Source organism: Hylobates moloch, unplaced genomic scaffold (genome assembly GCF_009828535.3).
Source record: "Hylobates moloch isolate HMO894 unplaced genomic scaffold, HMol_V3 SCAFFOLD_4, whole genome shotgun sequence".
Taxonomy (NCBI): Eukaryota; Metazoa; Chordata; class Mammalia; order Primates; family Hylobatidae; genus Hylobates; species Hylobates moloch.
In genome coordinates this window covers 173,867,136-173,886,709 of record NW_026652279.1, presented here as the reverse complement: position 1 = coordinate 173,886,709, position 19,574 = coordinate 173,867,136, and the positions used below count along the sequence as shown (strand labels likewise).

The window sequence follows — 19,574 nt, the reverse complement described above, 5'->3', positions numbered from 1 at the left end:
GTGCGTCACTGTGCCTGGCACACAGGAGGCACTCACTGAGCCCCACCCGACTGCACAAACTGATGATGCTGGATGCCAACGCCGGGCTGGCCTCCCATGGTGGGCACCACGATGCCAACGCCAGGCTGGCCTCCCATGGCAGGCGCCACGCACAGCCCGGTCCTCTGAGAGGGGCCTTCCTGGTGGCACCAGATGTCTGACTCCTGCCTCTCCTGGTCTCCACACTCCGGCATCGCCTCTAGGCGTGTTTGCGTGGAGAGACCAATGCGGTGTGTGCACCAACAGCAGGATGCTCGTGGCAGACCCGCAGTCTTTGTCATCAACACTGGGTGGCGATGCTGGCTTTGGGGGCCCAAGCCTTCCGCCTCATCCCACCCTGTCCCAGGCCCATGGCCAGTGGCCTCCCTGTATTCTATCTCGCCACTCACAGAAAGCTGGAGCTGAGCCGTGGCAGGTGGCACGTCCCATATGAACCGTGTAGCCTTCGGGGGCGCCCAGGCCCTTCAGCGAAGCCTCTGGGGAGTCCTGGGCCCCCTCCTCTGGCAGCACCATGAGGTGGACGCCTGCATTTCCCACTGGCAGGAAGGGAGGCTGGCGCTCCACCAGGACCCCGCATGACTCCCCCGGTTTCCTCCTGTGGGTCTGGGTGGGCTCCTGAACTGTCCTCTCATCCCCACCCTCTGCTTCTTCCCAGGAAGAGTCCTGCCAACTTCCACTCCCAAGAAGTCAGAGCGGCTTCCAGAGCCCGGCTGGGCTTAGGGCCTCAGGAGCCCCGGGCATTCTGGTTGCAGAATTTTCTGCCAATTCACTGAAGCATCTGTCTGCAGAGTGGCTTTGCTGTCGATGATGATGGCATGGGCCCTTCCAGGGCCTTGTTCCACCCACGCTGATCTCATCCCACCACAAGCATCACGGTGGGCTCCTGTTTTACAGATGAGGAAACTGAGGCACGGTCACTCGGACAAAAGAGAAAGTAGAGCCAGCTCTGACCTGGATCAGGGCCCGCCACTGGCTCCCGTCCCGTATGGGGAGGCATTAGGAACCGGGGTCTGGCCAGGGTCAGCAAGCGTCTTCGGCAGAGGTCCTGACACTAACCATGCTGGGCTTGGCGGGTCAGCTGATCTGTCTGGCTGGACGTCTCTGCCACGGCCACTCCATGGACACTAACATGGGTGTGTTCCCATAAAACTTTACAAGAGCAGGCTGGCTTGGAAGCAGCCCACGGCTGTAGTTCACCGACCCTGTCTGCTCTGAAGTAGATGCTGCCTGAGTGCCCCCGCGGTGGGTTGCTGGTGCCTGCCTTGCTGCTGTGAGCGCCACCGGTGCCCGGGACCGCCCTGCAGGGATGGCATTGAGTCCGCTGTCTGAGCCGTGCTTGCTGGAGTCTGAGTGGGGGCAGTGTCTGTCACCTCCCCATTTCTCTGTTCATGTGTTTCTCATTCTTCCCCCACCACCCTGGGGACTCAGCAAGAGTGCAGCTTGTCAGGTCCTCCCACTGCAGCCAGGGCCTGGGAACCTGCATTTAGTGATGTGCGTGTCCCTGATTCTCGAGCAGGTGCTCCCAGGGTCTCTGCGAAATATCATTGACAAGGGCTGTGGCAGGGATAGAACATCCAATTCCACAGGATCCTGGGAGCTACAGCCTCAAACATCTATCACAGAGCTTTTGTTTTTAAAAAATAGCTTCCATGTGAGGGTTCATTTCAGTGAGGCTGAAAATTGTGAAAGAAAAGAGCATCTCAGAGGATGAGCACCGGGGGCTCCGAAAATGAATCACGGGCAACCCAGTGGGTGGCAGGCACTACAGGCGTGTGGAGGAGACGCAGCCATTTATTGTGAAGTTGGGAAGCAGGTGGGGAACGGTCTGTGCAGCCCGGCACCCAGCGTAGGGAGAAACACATTTTGGGGGAGAGTTTGGGGCATTCACCAACATGCATGGTGAGGCTTCTGAACTGTCTGAAATGAAGATGATAATGGATAAGAACGAGAAAAGTGAGAGCTAAACAACCGCCTTCAGAGGACAGCACACACGGAGTCAGCATCGGTGTGTGTGCATCCGGGTGTGTGCGTGTGTGTGTGTGCATCGGTGTGTGCACGCATTGGTGTGTGTGCATATCTGTGTGTGCACATCGGTGTGTGCATATCTCTGTGCATCCGTGTGTGTGCACTGGTGTGTGTGTGCATTGGCTTTGTGTGCGTGCATCCGTGTGTGTGCATATCTGTGTGTATGCATATCTCTGTGTGTGTGCATTGGTGTGTTTGCATATCTCTGTGTGACCATCTGTGTGTGCATCTGTGTGTGTGCATATCTCTGTGTGTGTGCATCCACGTGTGTACATGCCTCTACTGTCTCCAGCAATGAAGGCAGAGCAGCAGCCTGAGGCCAGCAGATCACGTGCAGGTGGGCTTGGCTGAAGGGAGATATGGAGGCTCAGCTGGGATGTCTGCCTCCAGGACAACCGTGGCACTCCCCTGCCCCTGTCCAGCGCCTGTCTGCCTCTGCCTCTCATCTTTTCTATTCCATCTCTGTGTCTCTATTAGTTTCTCTGAATCTTGGAGTCTCTTCGAGTCTCTCTCCATGTCCTCAGAATCTCTCCCTCAGTCTCTCTCTGTCTGTTTCTCTGTTTCTGTTTCTGTCTCCCTCCCCACCTCTCCCTCCCTCCCATGCCCTCCTCTACCCCATGAACTGCAGAAGAGTTGATGGGATTTGGTGCCAGGACAGTTGTACGCAGCGTTGGCCTTCTCTCCACGGGGCAGGGCTGCTGCTAGGGAAATGGGGCTCGCAGGAGAACACCTGGGCGTGGCTCTGAGCGTATGAGCTTTTGTAGCCACTCGATGTACTGGGAGACCCTGGTGTACACCCCAAAGTGGCCCACGGCCGCGCAGCCCTGGCCCCAGCTGACGATGCCTGTCAGGTACCATGTGCCCCGGTAGCGGGTGGCGTGTGGGCCTCCACTGTCCCCTTTGCAGGAGTCCTTGCTGCCATCCGAGTAGCCGGCACAGAACATATACTCCGTGATATTCGGGGAGTCTCCCACCTTCTGTGACTGCTGCAGGCAGTCCTGGGTCATCAGCCGGGGCACGTTGAGGGCCATGAGCTCCAGGGCTGTGGCGCCACGGTCCAGCAGCTGACCCCAGCCGCTGACCAATGAGAAGCGCACGAAGGCCAGCGTCCTCTCGGAGAACGTCCGTTCGGGCAGGCAGAGGGGCACCACATGGTCAGTGAGGACCACGGGCCGGTGCAGGCGGAGCAGCGCGATGTCGTGGTTGGTGGTGCCCGGGACATACGTGCTGGGGATGATGACCTGCGCCACCCGCCGGCTCTGCTCGTCCCCATCGTGCTTGCTGAGGTCGTGCTCGCCTGGAAGGAAGGAGCCCCCCTCAGGCCCATTCCACCACCTGCCGCCTCGCCCCTGGTGCATGGGGATGGGCTGTGGCCATTTCTAGGTCTGCAGGGGCTGCAGTCTCCTTTTGGGGGGAGGGGGCCTGCATCCAATCCCAAGGTGGGGCTGGCCTGCCCCAGGTGGCAGCCTGTGGCTTGTGTGGGGACGTGTGAACTGGGGTGAATCTGGGGCCTGGGTGTTGAGGTGGGGAAGGGGTGCTGCACCCTGGCAGCTGGGGGGACAGGGCGTGCCCCAATTCTCCACAGTTCTTCCCGGCCCAGTGGCCCTCCTGGGAGTGCTCATCTCACCCATAAACCCAGTGAGCAGAACCCCTGCCACCTGATGGTCCCATGAGGCCCTGGGCATCGCAACCTTTTCTGGGCTCTTGGTCAACTGAGGCAGGATGGGCATAACCCCCAGTCTTTTACCGTTTTATTTGGGCATGGGAAAGTGGCTGAGAGCACGGTGGCCACAGCAGTCGTGCCCAGCATGATCGCTCCCCTTTTGGAGACATCTGTCTGTCTGTGGAAGTGACAGCACGAAGCCCAGAGCCACGGCCCCTGAGACACTTGAGAGCTGCGGTCAGACAGGGGACAGTGGTACCTACCCAGCACCGCGATCAGGTTCCTCCAGCTCTTGATTTTGTCGAAACAGTGGGCCGCGGAGACCACCCAGATGGTGTTTATCAGGGTCCCCCCACACAACTGAGCTCCATTCACCAACAACAGGACCTGGGCGGGGGGACAGGAGGTGTGGAAGTCACATTGCTGTCATTGTTTCTCTGATGACTCGCCCTCCCGGGCATGCAAAGGGACCTCTGGCATTGCACAATTTGTTTCTGAAATCCTGGGGTCTTTGCAGATCCCTCCCAGGCAAAGCTGCTCAGACCTGGCTCTGGGAGGCTGTGCCCCTCTCTAGCCGAGACGTGCTCTTGGGCACGGCCAAAGAATACAAATGTCACTGTGAGATTTCACTGTTCACCTCACAGGATCTTCACATAGCTTTGATCCAACGCTCCTGATTTTGCAAAGATCAGGCAAAGGTCCCACCTCAAAGAGTAACAGTGAGGACGACGTGACAACTCGGGTGGGGCATCTCGCAGGGTTCTCTGCACAGGGTAGACCCTCAGTGAGTGTCATTTTCTTTTCTCCATCCTTGCCCCACTAAAAGCATGGGGGTGCAGTGAGCTGGAGGTGCTAGGTGGGCTGACTTGGAGCCTGGTGGGCTTGGGGCTGACCTGCCCATTTTCCCTTCCAGAACTGTCGTTCACATTCAAAAGGCTCCAAGACCCTCAGGGCTTGGAATCCTGAAGTGAGGGGAAGCCTTACCTGCCATGGACACTCCCCTTTGGGGCACACCCTGCCCCCCACAATTCGGCCTTGGGGTTTGCTGGCATTCCTTTTTTCCAGAATAGGTATTTTTCCACATGGATATTCAACTGTGTAAAACAAAAGTCAGAAAGATGCAGAGATTTGTGAGGGATGAAGGTGCCACTAGGCAAGATTCAGAAACGCCCATCCTCTGAGAGGTCTTGAGGCCGAGGCTATGGGAGGCCCCCAGGAGCAGGAGCTCCCAGGGCCCAGGGGTGGTGGAAGGCAGGGCCTCGGCTGGGCCTGACTGGTGGGGCCGGGCCATGAGAGGCCCTTGCGGAAGTGGCTGGCTGAGGAGACAACGGTCAGGGCTGGTTTTGGAGGAAACGGAGGGCTTACGTCTTAAAACCGCCCTCTGCTCACTTTTCAGGGGGAAGATGTGTTGCTTGACTTTAGTAAAAGGTGAATGAAATTCTACCTAAAGATGAATCAATGTCACAAACAACTGTGTTGTTTCGATCCCATGCTTAGTTTTGATCTGCTCCAATCAAGGTCTTGGGCCAGAAAGAAAACCCGAGGAGGTGGCGGGCTGAGTCCCAGGCTGTGTGGCCAGGGTGGGCACGGCCACCTCTTTGAGACACAGTGGGCGTGGGGTGTCCCTGCTTTTGGAAGTGCAGCCCATTCGTTCCAGGCTGGTTTGGAGAAACATCCCATTTTCCCAGGAGCCTTTACAAGTTTTGGAATGCAGAGTGGGCAGCAGTCAGTACAGACATTGGCTGTGCCTAAGGAGATTCATGAACCCTGGCGGAGGTCCTGCGAGTGGGAGTTGGATGTGAGATAGTGCCTTGCTTGGCTCCCCTGGTCTGCCTAGAATGGGCAGGGGGCCTGAGGCCTTTCAGGGACTGCCCCCAGAGTGCCCATCCTAGTCACTGTCGCTCTGGCCTGTGCCACCCTTGGTGCCCAGATCCCGACTCACAGTTGGTCAGCACGTAATCGGTGCTCAGTAGATGTGAAGCCACCCCCACCCACCTTCTGTCCAGTAAGATAATCTGTAGTGGGACGGGGACTGGTGTCATCTGGGACTGGGACACGAAGCCTGGTCACCTGTGGGTGTGCAGGACACCCCGTCTGCCAGCAGAGAGTACCCCTCGTGGCACCGACAGGAGCGCTTGGCACCCGTGTGGTCACTGCAGTACTGCTCACAGCCGCCGTTCTCGTTCATGCAGATCAGCTGGTCGTCCTTGTCTGGGGACAGGAAGGGGACACCCTGAGAGGGGCTTCTGGGGGTCAGCGAGAGCCAGCCCCGGGGGTGGCCATGCTCTGGGTCAGCAGCAGTGTTCTGCCTGGAAGGTGGCACTGAGCTGTGGATGACAGATCCTGAGCTTGGCACCACCTGCTCTGTGGACTGACCCAAAGGACAAGGCGTGGATCAGAGGAGCCACATGTCTGAACAGCCTTGCCAGGGGGCGGCAGCGCTGGCTGCAGTTGCATTTGGGGGGTGCCTGGCTGGTGGGCAGTGGCCTCCAGGGTGACCACTCTTCCGAGCAGCTGATGGGAGCCTGAGGGGAGCCTGGGGGAAAGTGAAAGCCCCTATGGAGACGGTAAAAGTGTCCAAGGGACTTCCAGTCAGAGACCCAACTGTCGAGAGGACCAGAGAGCTGAGACAGTTTTCCAAGCTGGCCTTGTACCACCGTGAGCCCACTTGGGGACAGTTAGTCCCAGCTCTGGTCATGGGCTCAGACAGAAGAAGCAGAACCAGCAGCCCGACTTTGGTTGATGTGGGCAAGGGAAGTGGCCCTGAGCAAGTCCAGGACTCCGGCGGGAAGGCCTGCCCTGCAGGATGTACACCAGGGCTGCTGGGCACCAGGGCTGCTGGGCACCAGGGCTGAGCAGAGATCCCCAGGTGTTCTGGACCCAGATGACCCCCAGGAAGCCTCTCTCTTCAGCCTCCTCCACCGTGCTGGGCTCTCTTCTGCTTAGAGAAGAAAGTGGCTGCGGCACAGGAGAGCTCATTCAGTGTAAGAATGTGGTCTTGGGTGGTCAAGGATGAACTGCTGTGCCAGAGAAAGGGTAGCCTTTGCCTTGGCTCCTCGGAAGTGACCGCTAAGCCCTTGGAAGGTCTTGCCTGAGGGAATGTTGGTGTTTACCTGGGCCTTGAGCCGTGCTGGATGGTCCAGCTGACAATGTGATGCATGGCGGGGCCTGGGCTGCACTATCGGCTCAGCCTCTGGAGGGGCTGAGACTGAGGTCAGCCGTGTGGGTGGTCAGCTGGGTCTGTGTGATTGAGCCCTGATAAAACCTCTGGACACCGGGGCTCGTAGAGCTTCCCAAGTTGGCAGTACTTCCCCACGTCTCGTCACACGTCATTCTGGGAGAATTAAGAACTGTCCACATGACCCCACAGGGAGAGGACAATGGGAAGCTTGTGCCTGATCCCTCTGCAGACTTAAGCCTGCATGCTTTGCTGTAATAAATGGTAACTGTGAGTGTATCCACTCCAGTGGGTTCTATGAGTCCTTCTAGTGAATTACTGAACCCAAGGGAGGTTGGGGGCCTCAAACTTTGTGATAATTTAATATTCGGATGGTAAAAAAAAAAAACAACAACCCTCAAACCTCTGTAATGGAAAGTAGAGAAGGGGAAGTTTACCAAGCGGTCCTGTGTCGTGGGATGTGGAAGTGGGACAGGGACACAGGGACTCTCAGCTGGGCCATCTCGAGGGCTGAGAATTGCCCAGGGCCGGGAGCCCAAGGGGCCACTGAGTCTGAGAATTAGAACCCTGGGTTCCTGTCAAAGACCTCAGACTGGAAGAGACTTCAAGGTCACCTAGACCAACTTCCAACTGGGGCTGAGCCCAGAATGCCCGGTCCACACGCCCCACCAGGTTGTGCACCCTGCAGCCTGGTCGGCCAGGCCACCTCCACCAGCTCCCCAGGGCCCTCTGCAAATATGGGACCCAAAGCGCGGCCTTACACGTCTCACAGTTCCGGCCCTCGAAGGCAGGGAGGCAGAAGCAGATATAGGACTGGAGCTGGTCCTTGCAGGAGCCCCCATTCTGGCATGGACTTGAGGCACACTGGTCCCCATCTGTGGAGTGGGCTGGTGTCAGTACGCTGAGGAGAAGGGTTGCAGGCAGGATTGGTGGCGATCATCCACTCACCACTGTAAGAAATCCAGAACAGCTTCTGAGGGAGCAAGAGAGAAAGCCTCGTGAGATGCACCTTCACCACAGCACCCAACGGGAAGCACTGGACAAACCGTGAACTGGGGGTGGGGGACTTGGACCTGGGCCTGGCGGGGCGGGCTCAGGAGGCCAGACTTCGCTCTGGAGCTGAGGTAGGTTTCTTCTCATCTTGGCCCCTCCCCGGGACATCTGGAACTATGGGTGACCACACATTTCCTGCTCCCAAGTCAGAACACCCGAGGTTCAGCCCTGACTCTTCTGTCGCTGAGCTGTGGACCTGGGACGAGGTACACAGGCTCTGAGCCACAGCTCCACCTCTGACAGGGTGGCCACACATACGGGGAGAGGGTGCAGTAGCAGATGCAAAATATTCCACAAACAGCAAAAGCACTCCACAGAAAAAAGTGCTGAAGAAACTGTTGGCCACCTGAACTTAAACGCACAGGGTGCTGAGAGAATACAACAGATGAGAAATGCTTTGAAAACTAGGTGTATAAAAATGCTAGGCATGACCATCCTCAATTTGCCTGGAAAGGGTCATGTTAGCCTTTGCCTCAGACAGCTGGACCTCCTGTGAGTGTGAGGCTTCCTTGAGCATGACGTGTCCTGTGAGTGTGAGGTGTCTTGTGCATATGAGATGTGTTTCTCTGTGACTGTGAGGCATCCTGTGTGAGAGATCCTATCAGTGTGAGGTGTGGCGACCTGTGAGTGTGAGATAATCTGAGTGTGAGGTGACCTGTGAGAGTGAGGTGTCCTGTGAGAATGAGATGATCTGTGTGAGGTGTGGTGACCTGTGAGTGTGAAGGGTGCCCTGAGTGTGAGGTATCCTGTGAGAATGAAGTGGTCTGTCAGTATGAGGTGATCTGTGTGAGGTATGGTGACCTGTGAGAGTGAAGTGTGCCCTGTGTGAGGTGTCCTGAGAGAGTAAGATGATCTGTGTGAGGTGTCCTGTAAGAGTGAGGTGATCTGTGAGTGTGAGGTGTCCTGTAAGAGTGAGACGATCTGTGAGTGTGAGGTGTCCTGTAAGCGTGAGGTGACCTGTGAGTGTGAGGTGTCCTGTAAGCGTGAGGTGACCTGTGAGTGTGAGGTGTCCTGTAAGAGTGAGGTGATCTGTGAGTGTGAGGTGTCCTGTAAGAGTGAGGTGATCTGTGAGTGTGAGGTGTCCTGTAAGAGTGAGGTGATCTGTGAGTGTGAGGTGTCCTGTGTGAGGGGGCCTGTGAGAATGAAGTGTGCCCTGTGTGAAGTGTCCTGTAAGAGGTGATCTGTGTGAGGTGTGACCTGTGAGAGTGAAGTGTGCCCTGTGTGTGAGGTGATCTGTGTGAGCGAGGTGATTTGTGTGAGGTGACCTGTGGGTGGGGTATCCTATGAGTGTGACGTGACCTGTGAGTGTGATGGATGTCGTGTGAGAGTGAGGTGATCTATGTGAGCTGATCTGTGAGTGTGAGGTGTGGTGACCTGTGAGAGTCGTGTGCCCTGTGTGAGGTGACCTGTGAGTGTGAAGTGTGCCCTGTGTGAAATGTCCTGTGAGAGGTGACTGTGTGAGATGTCCTGTGTGAGGGGACCTGAGAGTTTGATATAACGTGTGTGAGGTGATGAGTATGAGGTATCCTGTGCTAGGGGACCCATGAGTGTGAAGTGCACCCTGTGAGTGTGAGGTGACCTGTGTGAGGGGACCTGTGAGAAGAGTGCACTGTGTGAGGTGTCCTGTGTGAGGGGACCTGTGAGTTTGACATAACCTGTGTGAGGTGACCAGTGTGAGGTGACCAGTGTGAGGTGACCTGTGAGTGTGAAGTGTGCCCTGTCCGAAGTGTCCTGTGAGAGTGAGGTGATCTGTGAGTGTGAGGTGAAATGACCTGAGTTTGATGTGCACCCTGGGTGTGAGGTGTCCTGGGTGTGAAGTGTACCCTGTGTGAGGTGTCCTCTGAGTGAGGTGATCTGTGTGAAGTGTTGAGTGTGAGGTGACCCGTGAGTGTGAAGTGTGCCCCATGTGAGGTGTCTTGTGTGAGGTGTCCTGTGAGTGTGAGGTGTAATGACCTGTGGGTTTGAAGTGCACCCTGAGTGTGAGGTGTCCTGTGTGAGGTGGCCTGTGGTGTGAAGCGTGCCCTGTGTGAGGTATCCTGTTTGAGGTGATCTTTCAGTGTGAGGTGACCCGTGAGTGTGAAGTGGAGAAAGTCCCAGGTCCCTAAATGTTGTTTCTCCCCGACATGTGCCCTGAGGAGGCGCCGCTGGTGGCATGCTGTGGGCCGCGTGGGGCTCCCCCAGGTCAGCTTCTCACCATGTCCCTTCTGCGAGCCGCGCGCGTCTGTGATGCGCAGGCTGCCCCGGATCCTTAGGGTATTGGGGGGACTCCCTTGGGAAGTTAAGGGTGACACCCTAAGTGTGCTTTTCAAATCGTATTTTCTGATGTGGCCGCATAAGGGAGCGTGTGCCTGGGGGGGCGTCCCTGGAAACGGGGAGGGAGGGGCATCGCCCAGGAAAGCGGAGTCACCCCAGGCGGAAAGCGACCCCCGCAGGAAGCGCTGTGCAGGCGCCGCTGCGTGTTCGCCGCTCACAGCCACAGCCAAAGAGACGCAGGCGGCCCCACACGGCCTGGTCCACCGCCGCCTGCAGTCTCAGCGGTGCGGGGCGCCCCGAGGCTGGGCTCACCGTCCTCTCCAGGTCCTTGAAGATCTCCCGGGCCTCCTCAAAGGAGCACTGCTCCTCCTTGCACTCCCTCTCCAGGGAGCCCGGCCGCAGCTCCTCCAGGAACGTGTTGGCGCGCCGGCGCCTATGCAGGACGCCGTGGGCTTCCTCCTGGGTTATGAAGACTGAGAAATGCGAGTTCCGTGAAATGCTCACCGCTTGCCCTGCCCCGTGCCTCGGAGACCGTCCCACGGCCCCGCCCCACGCAGCGGGGGCATCGCAGGTTCCCGCCTGTCCTGGAGGAGGGGAGCGGCGCTGCTCGCAGGCTTGGCTGGACGTCCTCCCTGCCGTGCCCCCAGGGCAGTCACCCCTCTCGCTCATCCTTCCCGGCCCGGCCTCTCTGCTTCCAGGAGCTGATCCCGAGGGCGCGCTCAGGGGCACGCGCGGAGGCTGGGCCGAAGGGGGCTGCGGGCGCCGCCGCGTAAATGTGAGGCTGGGGGTTGATGCCGACAAGGAGAAGGCGGCGCGGCCCGGGTGCTGGGCACCCCCCTGGGGCCCACGTGAACCGCGCGCCAACGCCGCCCTGGCCCTGCACAGCCGCCCGCGGAAATCCAAATCCCTCGTCTCCACCCGCACCGCGTCTCCGGCGGCCAGATCTGCCTTCCCCAGGCCTCCGTCCTAGTCCGAGGCGCGGCCCCTGCCCGGCTCCCCCGACAGCGAGCCCCAGGCTTCCTCGCCAGCTCTTGGCGGTCCTGGGCTTCTGCCGCCTTCCCTGTCTCCGCTTGGGGCCCCTCTGTCCCCTGCGACCCCTCGGAGCTCCAGACCTCGCGCGGATCCTCCTGGGGCCGGTCCTGAGAGCAGAGCCCCCCGCTGCAGCTCCTGGCCTGTCCGTAACCCCGACGGTTACTTGTAGGCAAATAGGACCCCCGCTTTGCCCATGGGAAAACGGCAACCCCAAGCCGCCCAGGGCGAGGCAACCCCGTGCGCTCAGCTCCGAGCAGGCCGTTCTTCAGGACGCCCTACAGCTGAGGGGACCGTTTCCCGGGAGCGCTGTGAGCTGTGGGCACCACGCGGTGGTGGAGTGAGGAGTGACCCCCCCGGGGCGGCCGCGCTGCCTGAACCTGCCTTAGCCCGCGAGGGGAGACGGGCTGTGGGGCGGGCGGGAGAGGGAGGCCCCGGGAGGAGGCGAGCGGGGCTGAGAGGACGCGCGGGAGGGGCTCTGGAGAGGCCGCAGGAGGCGCGTTCGGGAGGGACGAACAAAAAGGAGGACGGGCCTCAGGTGGACGCTGTTGGCCGGTGGGCAGGAGCCCGAGTTCTGCAGGAGCGGCCTAAATTGGTTACTGAGCGCGGAAGAAGGGACGGAAACTGAGCGCTACTGGGCCACGTGGGGCCAAGAGAAAGGCCACCGCCTGTTTTCTTTAAAATCAGTTTCACACGTCGACGTCCCTAGAGAACCGGTCTGGTTTGGAAGGAGGCTGAGGATGCAGGTGGGGACACCAAAGAATCGGGCTCCAGGAGGTGGGAATTCACGGACGCCGAGTCCTCACAGGAGGTGCCCTGGGCAGCAGGAGTGGGAGGGGAGGCCCATGTCCCTGCAGTCCCCAACACCCACGCCCCCCCGACACCCATGAACCCCGGACACCCACGCCCCCCGGACACCCACACCCCCGGACACCCACGCCCCCCGGACACCCACGCCCCCCCGGGACACCCACGCCCCCCCGGGACACCCACGTCCCCGGGACACCCACAGCCCCGGGACACCCACACCCCCCGGGACACCCACACTTCTAGGACACCCACACCCTTGGAGGCTGGTGTGAGCAGAGCCAGTGACCGCCCTGGGATGAAAGCAGATTTGCATCAGAAAACCTCTCAAGAACTGAGGAAAACCTGATGAAGAACACACGATTATCTGGAAGGAACAGAATGGAACCAAGAAGATAAAATCACCTGCACCCCAGTCCCAGGGAAGGCCAAGCTGGAGCAGTCACTTCCTCTTCAGCAGGGAACACCCTCCTTGGGGGGGCACTGCAGTAGCCACCCCAAGGGCGGGCTCTTTGCCATGGGAGGCGAAGGAGGTGATGTTGGCCCCCACTGGGCCCCAGGGCAAAACCATTGGCAGTCCCTGCTCACCTCTGTGAGGCCCCGGCTTCCACGGTATGTCCCGTGTTTTTTCCTCCTGAGGCCTCAGCGACCCCGCCTGGGGCAGGAAGGTGGCCGGGGTCATAAGGCCATGCTGTGAGCTAGGGCTGCAGCCCCACATCCCAGGCACTGTCCCTCACAGCCCACCCCCTACTCGCCATCCCCACACGCCATCCCCACCCCCCACTTGCCATCCCCACACGCCATTCCCACGCCCCACTCGCCATCCCCACGCCACACCCCCTACTTGCCATCCCCACACCCCACTCACCATTCCCAGGCCCCACCCCCACTTGCCATCCCTACCCCACAGTCACCATCCCCACGCCCACCCCCCACTCGCCATCCCCATGCCCCACCTGCCATCCCCATGCCCCATCCTCCACGCCATCTCCTCACCCCATCCTTACACCCTACACACCCTTTCCATGCCCCATCCCCCACACCCCACACACCCCATCCCCCACACCTCCATGCCCCATCCCCTGCACCCCACATGCCGTTTCCCACGTCCCTTCCCCCATACCCCACACACTTTCCCACACCTCACCCCTACACCCCATGCCCCATCCCTCATACCCCACATGCCGTTTCCCAGGCCCCACCCCCATGGCCCATCCCCCACACCCCACGCGCTGTCCCCACCCCCAATACTCCACACCCCATCCCCCACGCCCCACATGCCGTTTCCCACACCCCATCCCCCATGCCCCAGGCGCCATCCCCCACACACCTCCCCTACTTGTGCTCCCCAGTCTGGGAGCACCCTGTGAGCACTTCCCGCACTCTGAGAGGCCCTAGACTCCCTGTGCTTGTCTGACCTCACAGGCAGGGGCCCATGGGGGCCAGGAAAGCACCACCCACTCCTAAAGTTCTTTGAAAAATAATCCCGCCAAAGCCTGGGCCACCAAGAAGGGCCTCCCCTCCTGTGCCTGGATGCTGGTTTCTAGAAGGAAAGAAATTGAACAGGAGCTGCCAGAAAGCCCTCCTGGCAGATGGGGGTGTCCAGAGCAAGGGTGGGGTTTGGGAAGCCCGGGCTGGCTCCTGGATTTGCCCACTGCCCTTCCACCAAGTTTATGGGGAAAACCTCCCCGGACGCACCTGCAGCCAGACAGCTCTGAAGCCCAAGCAGAAGGCAGAGGAGCCTGAGAGCCGGGGAGACCATGATGAAATCTCTGCAGTGCTGCCCCTGCCTGTTGACATTCCCCATGGGACTGGCGGGCAAAGTTCTCTGCCTCCAAGGGCCACAGAGGGATGGGGGAGGGGAGGACAGAGGCGTCCTCTGACACCCCAGCTAAGAGCTGCAACTGGCTGGCCAGTGGCCATGCATCCCCTGCTGCCCAGCCACTGAGCTCAAGCGGGGAGGACAGGAGAAAGGTCAGGCGATCCCAGCTGTGCTGCAAAGTGGATGGTTTTGTTGTCAGTGTGCAGGTGTTAAGGTGTGTGTGTGGCACCAACACTTCAAATATGATCTAGAATTCCAAACCCCTAGGACGTAGGAATGTAAGCTGCGAAACAGATTTAAACTGCAGATGAAAACTTGTCCCATAGCAATAATGCGAGTCAAATCTCAAGAGCATATCTTGGGTGTGGATGTAAGTATTTGAGAGAGCCTCCAGGAGACCAGGCCAGCCAGGCCGCTGCCTGCAAGGGAGGCTGGTTTCCTAGGTGAGCCACAGAGCCTCACTGAGAAGTGCCGGGAATAGGATCATTCTGGCCCTGAGCTGGGCACTCCCACTCTGTTTTGACTGCAGGCAGCACCCTCATTCTCCAGCGGTCCACGTCTTACGTCTTTTTGTTTGTTTTGTTTTGTTTGTTTGAGACAGAGTCTTGCTCTGTTGTCAGGCTGGAGAGTGCACTGGTGCAACCTCACCGCAACCTCCACCTCCCGGGTTCAAGTGATTCTTGTGCCTCAGCCTCCTGAGTAGCTGGGACCACAGGTGCACACCACCATGCCTGGCTAATTTTTATATATATATATATATATTTATATATATATATATTTTTATATTTATATATATATATATTTTAGCAGAGATGGGGTTTCACCATGTTGACCAGGCTAGTTTCGAACTCCTGACCTCAGGTGATCCACATGCCTCGGCCTCCCAAAGAGCTGGGATTACAGTCGTGAGCCACTGTGCCTGGCTGGCGGCAGTCCACGTCATTTCTACATGCTGTCATGGGCCCAAGCCACAAGCTGTGGTGACTAACCACCCCAGGTTGCCCAGGGACTGAGGGTTCTTAGAATGTGGGACTTTCCATCCCCAAAACACTGGGGTAGACGGTCATCCAAGCCTCCTAGGTTGCCCAGCAGGCCTGGCTGACCCCTCAAGCAGGGAGTATCCTCAGTGTGAACAGTTGCATTGCTGATGACTTCTTTGGAAGCTGATGTCCAGTTCTTCTTACGGCTGGAGGGAGGGAGGTGATTCCTTCCCACCAGCCAAGTCTTAGCTCAGGGGTGCCTTTCAAAGCAGCCCCCAGCATCCCCGAAGCCTCCCTGCTTGCTGCTAATCTGCGTCTCAGTCCAGGGAGCAGAGCACTTGCTGAGGGGCCGACAGGGCATGTTTTCTCTCCCACCCAGCGCAGCTGAAGCCCCTCTGTGCCCCTCCATGATATCGATCCCGGGGAGATCTCTTACAAAGTAGCTGCTCGGTCTGGAATAAAGCTCACGTCCGGCTCAAATCTGGTCCCCGCGGCTCTCGGCCAGCACAGCCCAAGGTAATTTCAGGACGTGGAGGGGAGGGGCCATATCTAAACCCCACCCCTTTCCCACCTGAGAGTAGATGGCTGGCTGGTCTTGGGGTACCCTTCCTCTTTGGGGTTCCAGGTCAGAGGTCCTCAACCCTCTCTGGGCAGCAGAATGACCTGGGGAACCTCAGGCGCCAAAACCCCTGAGAGATTCAGCGGCTCATGGCCTCGGGGCTGGTGAAGCTCTTCCGGTGATGGACCCTCACCTGCGTGCAGCCTTCTCTGTGTGGGCAGGCGGGAGGGGGCAGGAACCAGGCTATCTGGCTGGGCTATCTGGCTGGGCTCTCTGCCTGTCTCACTGCTGGCCAGGGCGGCAGCAGGTGCCCGCCTATGGCCATTGTCCTGGTGTGGGTCTTTGAGGACACAGGTGTGAGGGGCTCCACCTGGCCCCGGGGACCTGCTCCATACCTCCCTGAGGGGGCCCTGCCTGCTGGTCTCCCTCCCACGTCTGTCCCAGGGGCGTGCCTGGAACCTTGCCTGGGGCTGGACCTGGCCACATGGAGCAGCAGGTGTGGGGGCTGCTGCACCATCCCTCTCACAAAACCCCACTTCCTCCCTTCCGGGAGACTAACCCAGGCTCTCCCAGGACTCCCGGGACCTCCTCTGGGGCCCCCTCGGATGTGCTGTGGCCGTCACTAGGATGGGAAGGTCCTTCAGCCCCCACCCTGGGGAAGGGCATGGTCACAGCTCCATTCCCAGGCCAGGCCTCCCTCTCTCCTGTGGCAGCCGCTGTTGATCCACCCATCCACTCATTCCAGCCTGCAGGAAGGGCTGGGCCCCTCTGCCTCACAGTCACTCTTGAGTGTGGAGGACACAGGAAAACTTTGGTTGTCATCTCAAGGCAAGTTGCTTGTTCAGGGGCTACAGAAACCACGTCAACACCTTGTTCATCTGCAGCCATCCCTGACTGTCGTGGTGGGCACAGGTGAGCTGTCCAGGGAGTGTGTGAGTCAGATGTCTGTGACATCAGAATCTCTTGGTTGGTGGCTCATGCCTGTAATCCCAGCACTTTGGGAGGCTGAGGACTGAGGATCGATTGAGGAAAGGAGTTCCAGACCAACCTGGGCAACATAGCAAGACCAAAGCAAGACAAAAAATAAAAAAATTAGCTGGGCTTGGTGGTTCATGCTGGTGGTCCCAGCTACTCGGGAGACAGAGAACCCGGGAGGCAGAGGTTGCAATGAGCTGGGATTGCGCCACTGCACTCAAGCCTGGGTGACAGAGGGAGACCCCGACTCCTTCCCTACCAAAGAATCTCCATGCTCACACTCGTACATGAGCACCACACTCACACAACCCAAACTCACGCCATACACACTCACACTCACCGTACACATGCCACACTCACACCCCCAAGTCACACCACATAAACACACCCCTATACACATGCCACACACCTACACACATGCCACACACCTACACACACGCGATTTCCAGGCTCTTCCACACACATAAGGAATTGGAATCTGCGGGTAGGTCCCAGGAATAGTATTGAACAAACATCCAGGGAAACTGCTATGTGTTCTCATTTTGGGAACCTGTGAGCACATCCCACCTGGTGCCAAATGCATCTCGGCAGGACGCATGTATGCCAGGGAAACAGGAAGCCGCTAGCAGGATTTGAGCTTGGGCACCAGCTGGCTCCAAATCCTATTTGGTGCCACTAGAAGCAAGCATTTCCTTGCAACGGAGGTTGCGGGGCATGGGAGGACAGAGGAGCTGCGTGCACGGATGCCTGTGTGCCCTGTGCCCGTGGTGCCACCAGAGCAAGCTGTCTTGCAGGCCAGTTCCAATGGCTGACAGTGTCTGCACTGGCGAGGAAAAGCCTGTGCTAAGCGCAACTCTGCTGTCTGTGTAGAGAAGGGAGCTGGTCCTGGGCACCACTGTCAGCCATCAGAGCTGGGGACTGCTCCCTCCACCCCACCTGGGTGCTTTGCCTTCTTGGGGCCGCAGCTGGAGGCAGCTGAGCCCTTGGGCCTGCCGGGCATCACACCAGTGCTGTAAGATGCTAAACAACTTTCAGTTTAAGAGAGAGAATGTATGCAAGGTTGAACAGTTATGATTTTGAGCAGAATTTTTCTTCTCTAGGCCTTGGTCCTGCTTTTCACCCTTGTCCGGGGTCTTAGCGTGGAGAGAAATTCACCATGGAATGTGCTCAGATTGTCCATCTTATCTTTTTGCCCATCTCTTAAAGTGTAGCTTGTCTTTTGTAAGAAATCTATCCTTGCCCTAGGCAATAAGAATATTCTGTGTCTCCTCATAATAATCTTAATGTTTTAATCTTAAATTTGGGGGGGGCTATACTTTTACACCATCATCCACATGGAAACGCAGCTGTCCCAATAACACCCGTTCCTGAAGAGGCCATTCCGTGCCAAAGATTGACCAGCCCCAGGACAAGCCACGTCCCTGCACACATCCCTGCCTGGGAATCTGAATTCTGCTCGACTGGTTTAGCCTCTCTCCCCCTTGTCACAACTGATGGCAGGTTTATGATCTATCCAGACGCCTGGGAGGCGAGCCTTCCCCCTCCTGCCTCTGCTCCCCGAATCGCCACGGCTATACTCAGACCTTTATCTTCTGTGTTTATTACAATCAACTTTCTAATTCCACAAAGAATTCTGTTGGGATTTTGATTAAATACACAGATTAACTTGGGGGAGAGTTAACATTTTGGTGATACTGAATTGTCCCATCCATAAAAATCTCCCATTTAGGCCTTCTTTTATGACCTTCTATCATGTTTCATGATTTTGTCCAAAACTTTTGTTACATTTATATTAGTATTTAGATTGCTGTTAAAATAGTATTGTCATTGCTAGGAATGTTAGTAACTTTTTGTGGGTTGATCTTGTGGACTTCTTAGTTTCAATAGTTTATGAATTCACCTGGATTTTCTAGATATGAAAAGTTATTTTTCAATTAGCATGGCTTGTTTCCTTTTTCTTTTATTTTTTTTTGAGATGGAGTTTCGCTCTTGTTGCCCAGGCTGGAGTGCAATGGTGACATCTCGGCTCACGGCAACCTCTGCCTCCCGGGATCAGGCGATTCTCCCGTCTCAGCCTCCTGAGTAGCTGGGATTACAAGCATGCACCACCACGCCCGGCTAATTTTGTATTTTTAGTAGAGATGGGGTTTTTCCATGTTAGCCAGGATGGTCTTGATCTCCTGACCTCGTGATCTGCCGCCTCGGCCTCCCAAAGTGCTGGAATTACAGGCGTGAGCCATGGCGCCGGCCTTGTTTCCTTTTTCTTTGTTGTGGTAATCACTAGTACTGCTGCTAAATCGCACTGGGGAGTAGTGGGGTCCCTGTTCAGTTCTGCTGCCAATGGGGATGGTTCTAAAGGATTTCAGTACTTAAAATTTTTGCTGCAGGTGGGTGCGGTGGCTCACGCCTGTAATCCCAGCACTTTGGGAGGCTGAGGTGGCAGATCATGAGGTCAGGAGATTGAGACCATCCTGGCTAACGAAGTGAAACCCTGTCTCTACTAAAAATACAAACAATTAGACGGGTGTGGTGGCGGACACCTGTAGTCCCAGCTCCTCGGGAGGCTGAGGCAGGAGAATGGTGTGAACCCGGGAGGCGGAGCTTGCAGTGAGCCAAGATCACGCCACTGCACTCCAGCCTGGGCGAAAGAGCGAGACTCTGTCTAAAAAAAAAAAAAAAAAAAAAAAAATTTGCTGCAAAGACTTTGTTAGATATACTTTATTTAGTTAAAGAAATTTTATTCTACTCCTAATTGACCTAACATGACAAGTACATGTTGAATAAAAATTGAATTATTGTTTTGCATTTGTTAAGCTGGTGATTTTACCCTTCACTTCGTTAATATGGCAAATTATAGCCAATTAACATACTACCCCTTGCATTCCTGGGATGAATTTACTTGCTTAGAACGTATTACCTTTATTTATAACATACAATTGGGTTTTATTTAATTATATTTCCTTTGGAATTTTTGCATTCATCTTCATAATTTTATTTTTTCTTACATTATCTTTTTGTTTGGTTGATTTTGAGAGACAGGGTCTTGCTCTGTTGCCCAGGCTGGAGTGCAGTGGCATTGATCATCATAGCTCGCTGCAGCCTTGGACTCCTGGGCTCACTTGTAAGGTCTCAGCTTCCCAAGTAGCTGGGACTACAGGTGTGTGCCACCATGCCCAGCTAATTTTTAAATT

At 57.1% G+C, this 19,574-nt stretch overlaps 1 protein-coding gene and 1 long non-coding RNA gene across 5 annotated transcripts; one reads left to right on the top strand and one right to left on the bottom strand.

The window, feature by feature from the left end:
- Positions 1–1,173: 1,173 nt before the first annotated feature.
- Positions 1,174–13,861, bottom strand: LOC116466522 (coagulation factor VII). 4 transcript variants are annotated; one of them, XM_032149205.2, is made up of 9 exons: positions 13,746–13,861; positions 12,636–12,702; positions 10,524–10,684; positions 7,854–7,878; positions 7,667–7,780; positions 5,798–5,938; positions 4,712–4,821; positions 3,991–4,114; positions 1,174–3,361 (listed from the first exon to the last, which is right to left on the bottom strand). In XM_032149205.2, the coding sequence occupies exons 1-9, from the start codon at positions 13,845–13,847 to the stop codon at positions 2,766–2,768; spliced, it is 1,440 nt and encodes a 479-aa protein (XP_032005096.1). In that variant the 5' UTR covers positions 13,848–13,861; the 3' UTR covers positions 1,174–2,765. The 4 variants fall into 4 exon arrangements, with proteins under 4 accessions (XP_032005096.1, XP_032005098.1, XP_032005099.1 ...); XM_032149206.2 differs by having other exon boundaries at positions 1,832–3,361; positions 12,636–12,722; positions 13,749–13,824; XM_032149207.2 differs by lacking the exon at positions 12,636–12,702 and having other exon boundaries at positions 13,746–13,860.
- A 1,258-nt stretch (positions 13,862–15,119) lies between these two features.
- On the top strand, positions 15,120–19,036 carry LOC131383185 (uncharacterized). The gene is made up of 3 exons (XR_009213003.1): positions 15,120–15,365; positions 16,154–16,320; positions 17,484–19,036. It is a non-coding gene; the product is annotated as an uncharacterized LOC131383185 (long non-coding RNA).
- The last annotated feature ends 538 nt before the right edge of the window (positions 19,037–19,574 follow it).

What these genes read in the sequence shown, in the direction of transcription:
- LOC116466522 (XM_032149205.2), bottom strand. Translation starts at nt 13,847, where the DNA reads ATGTCAACAGGCAGGGGCAGCACTGCAGAGATTTCATCATGGTCTCCC. An exon ending in GTTCTGGATTTCTTACAGTG is followed by an intron (nt 7,781 to 7,853) that starts GTGAGTGGATGA and finishes CCCACTCCACAG; the next exon opens with ATGGGGACCAGTGTGCCTCA. An exon ending in GGTGTCCTGCACACCCACAG is followed by an intron (nt 4,822 to 5,797) that starts GTGACCAGGCTT and finishes TGTTTTACACAG; the next exon opens with TTGAATATCCATGTGGAAAA.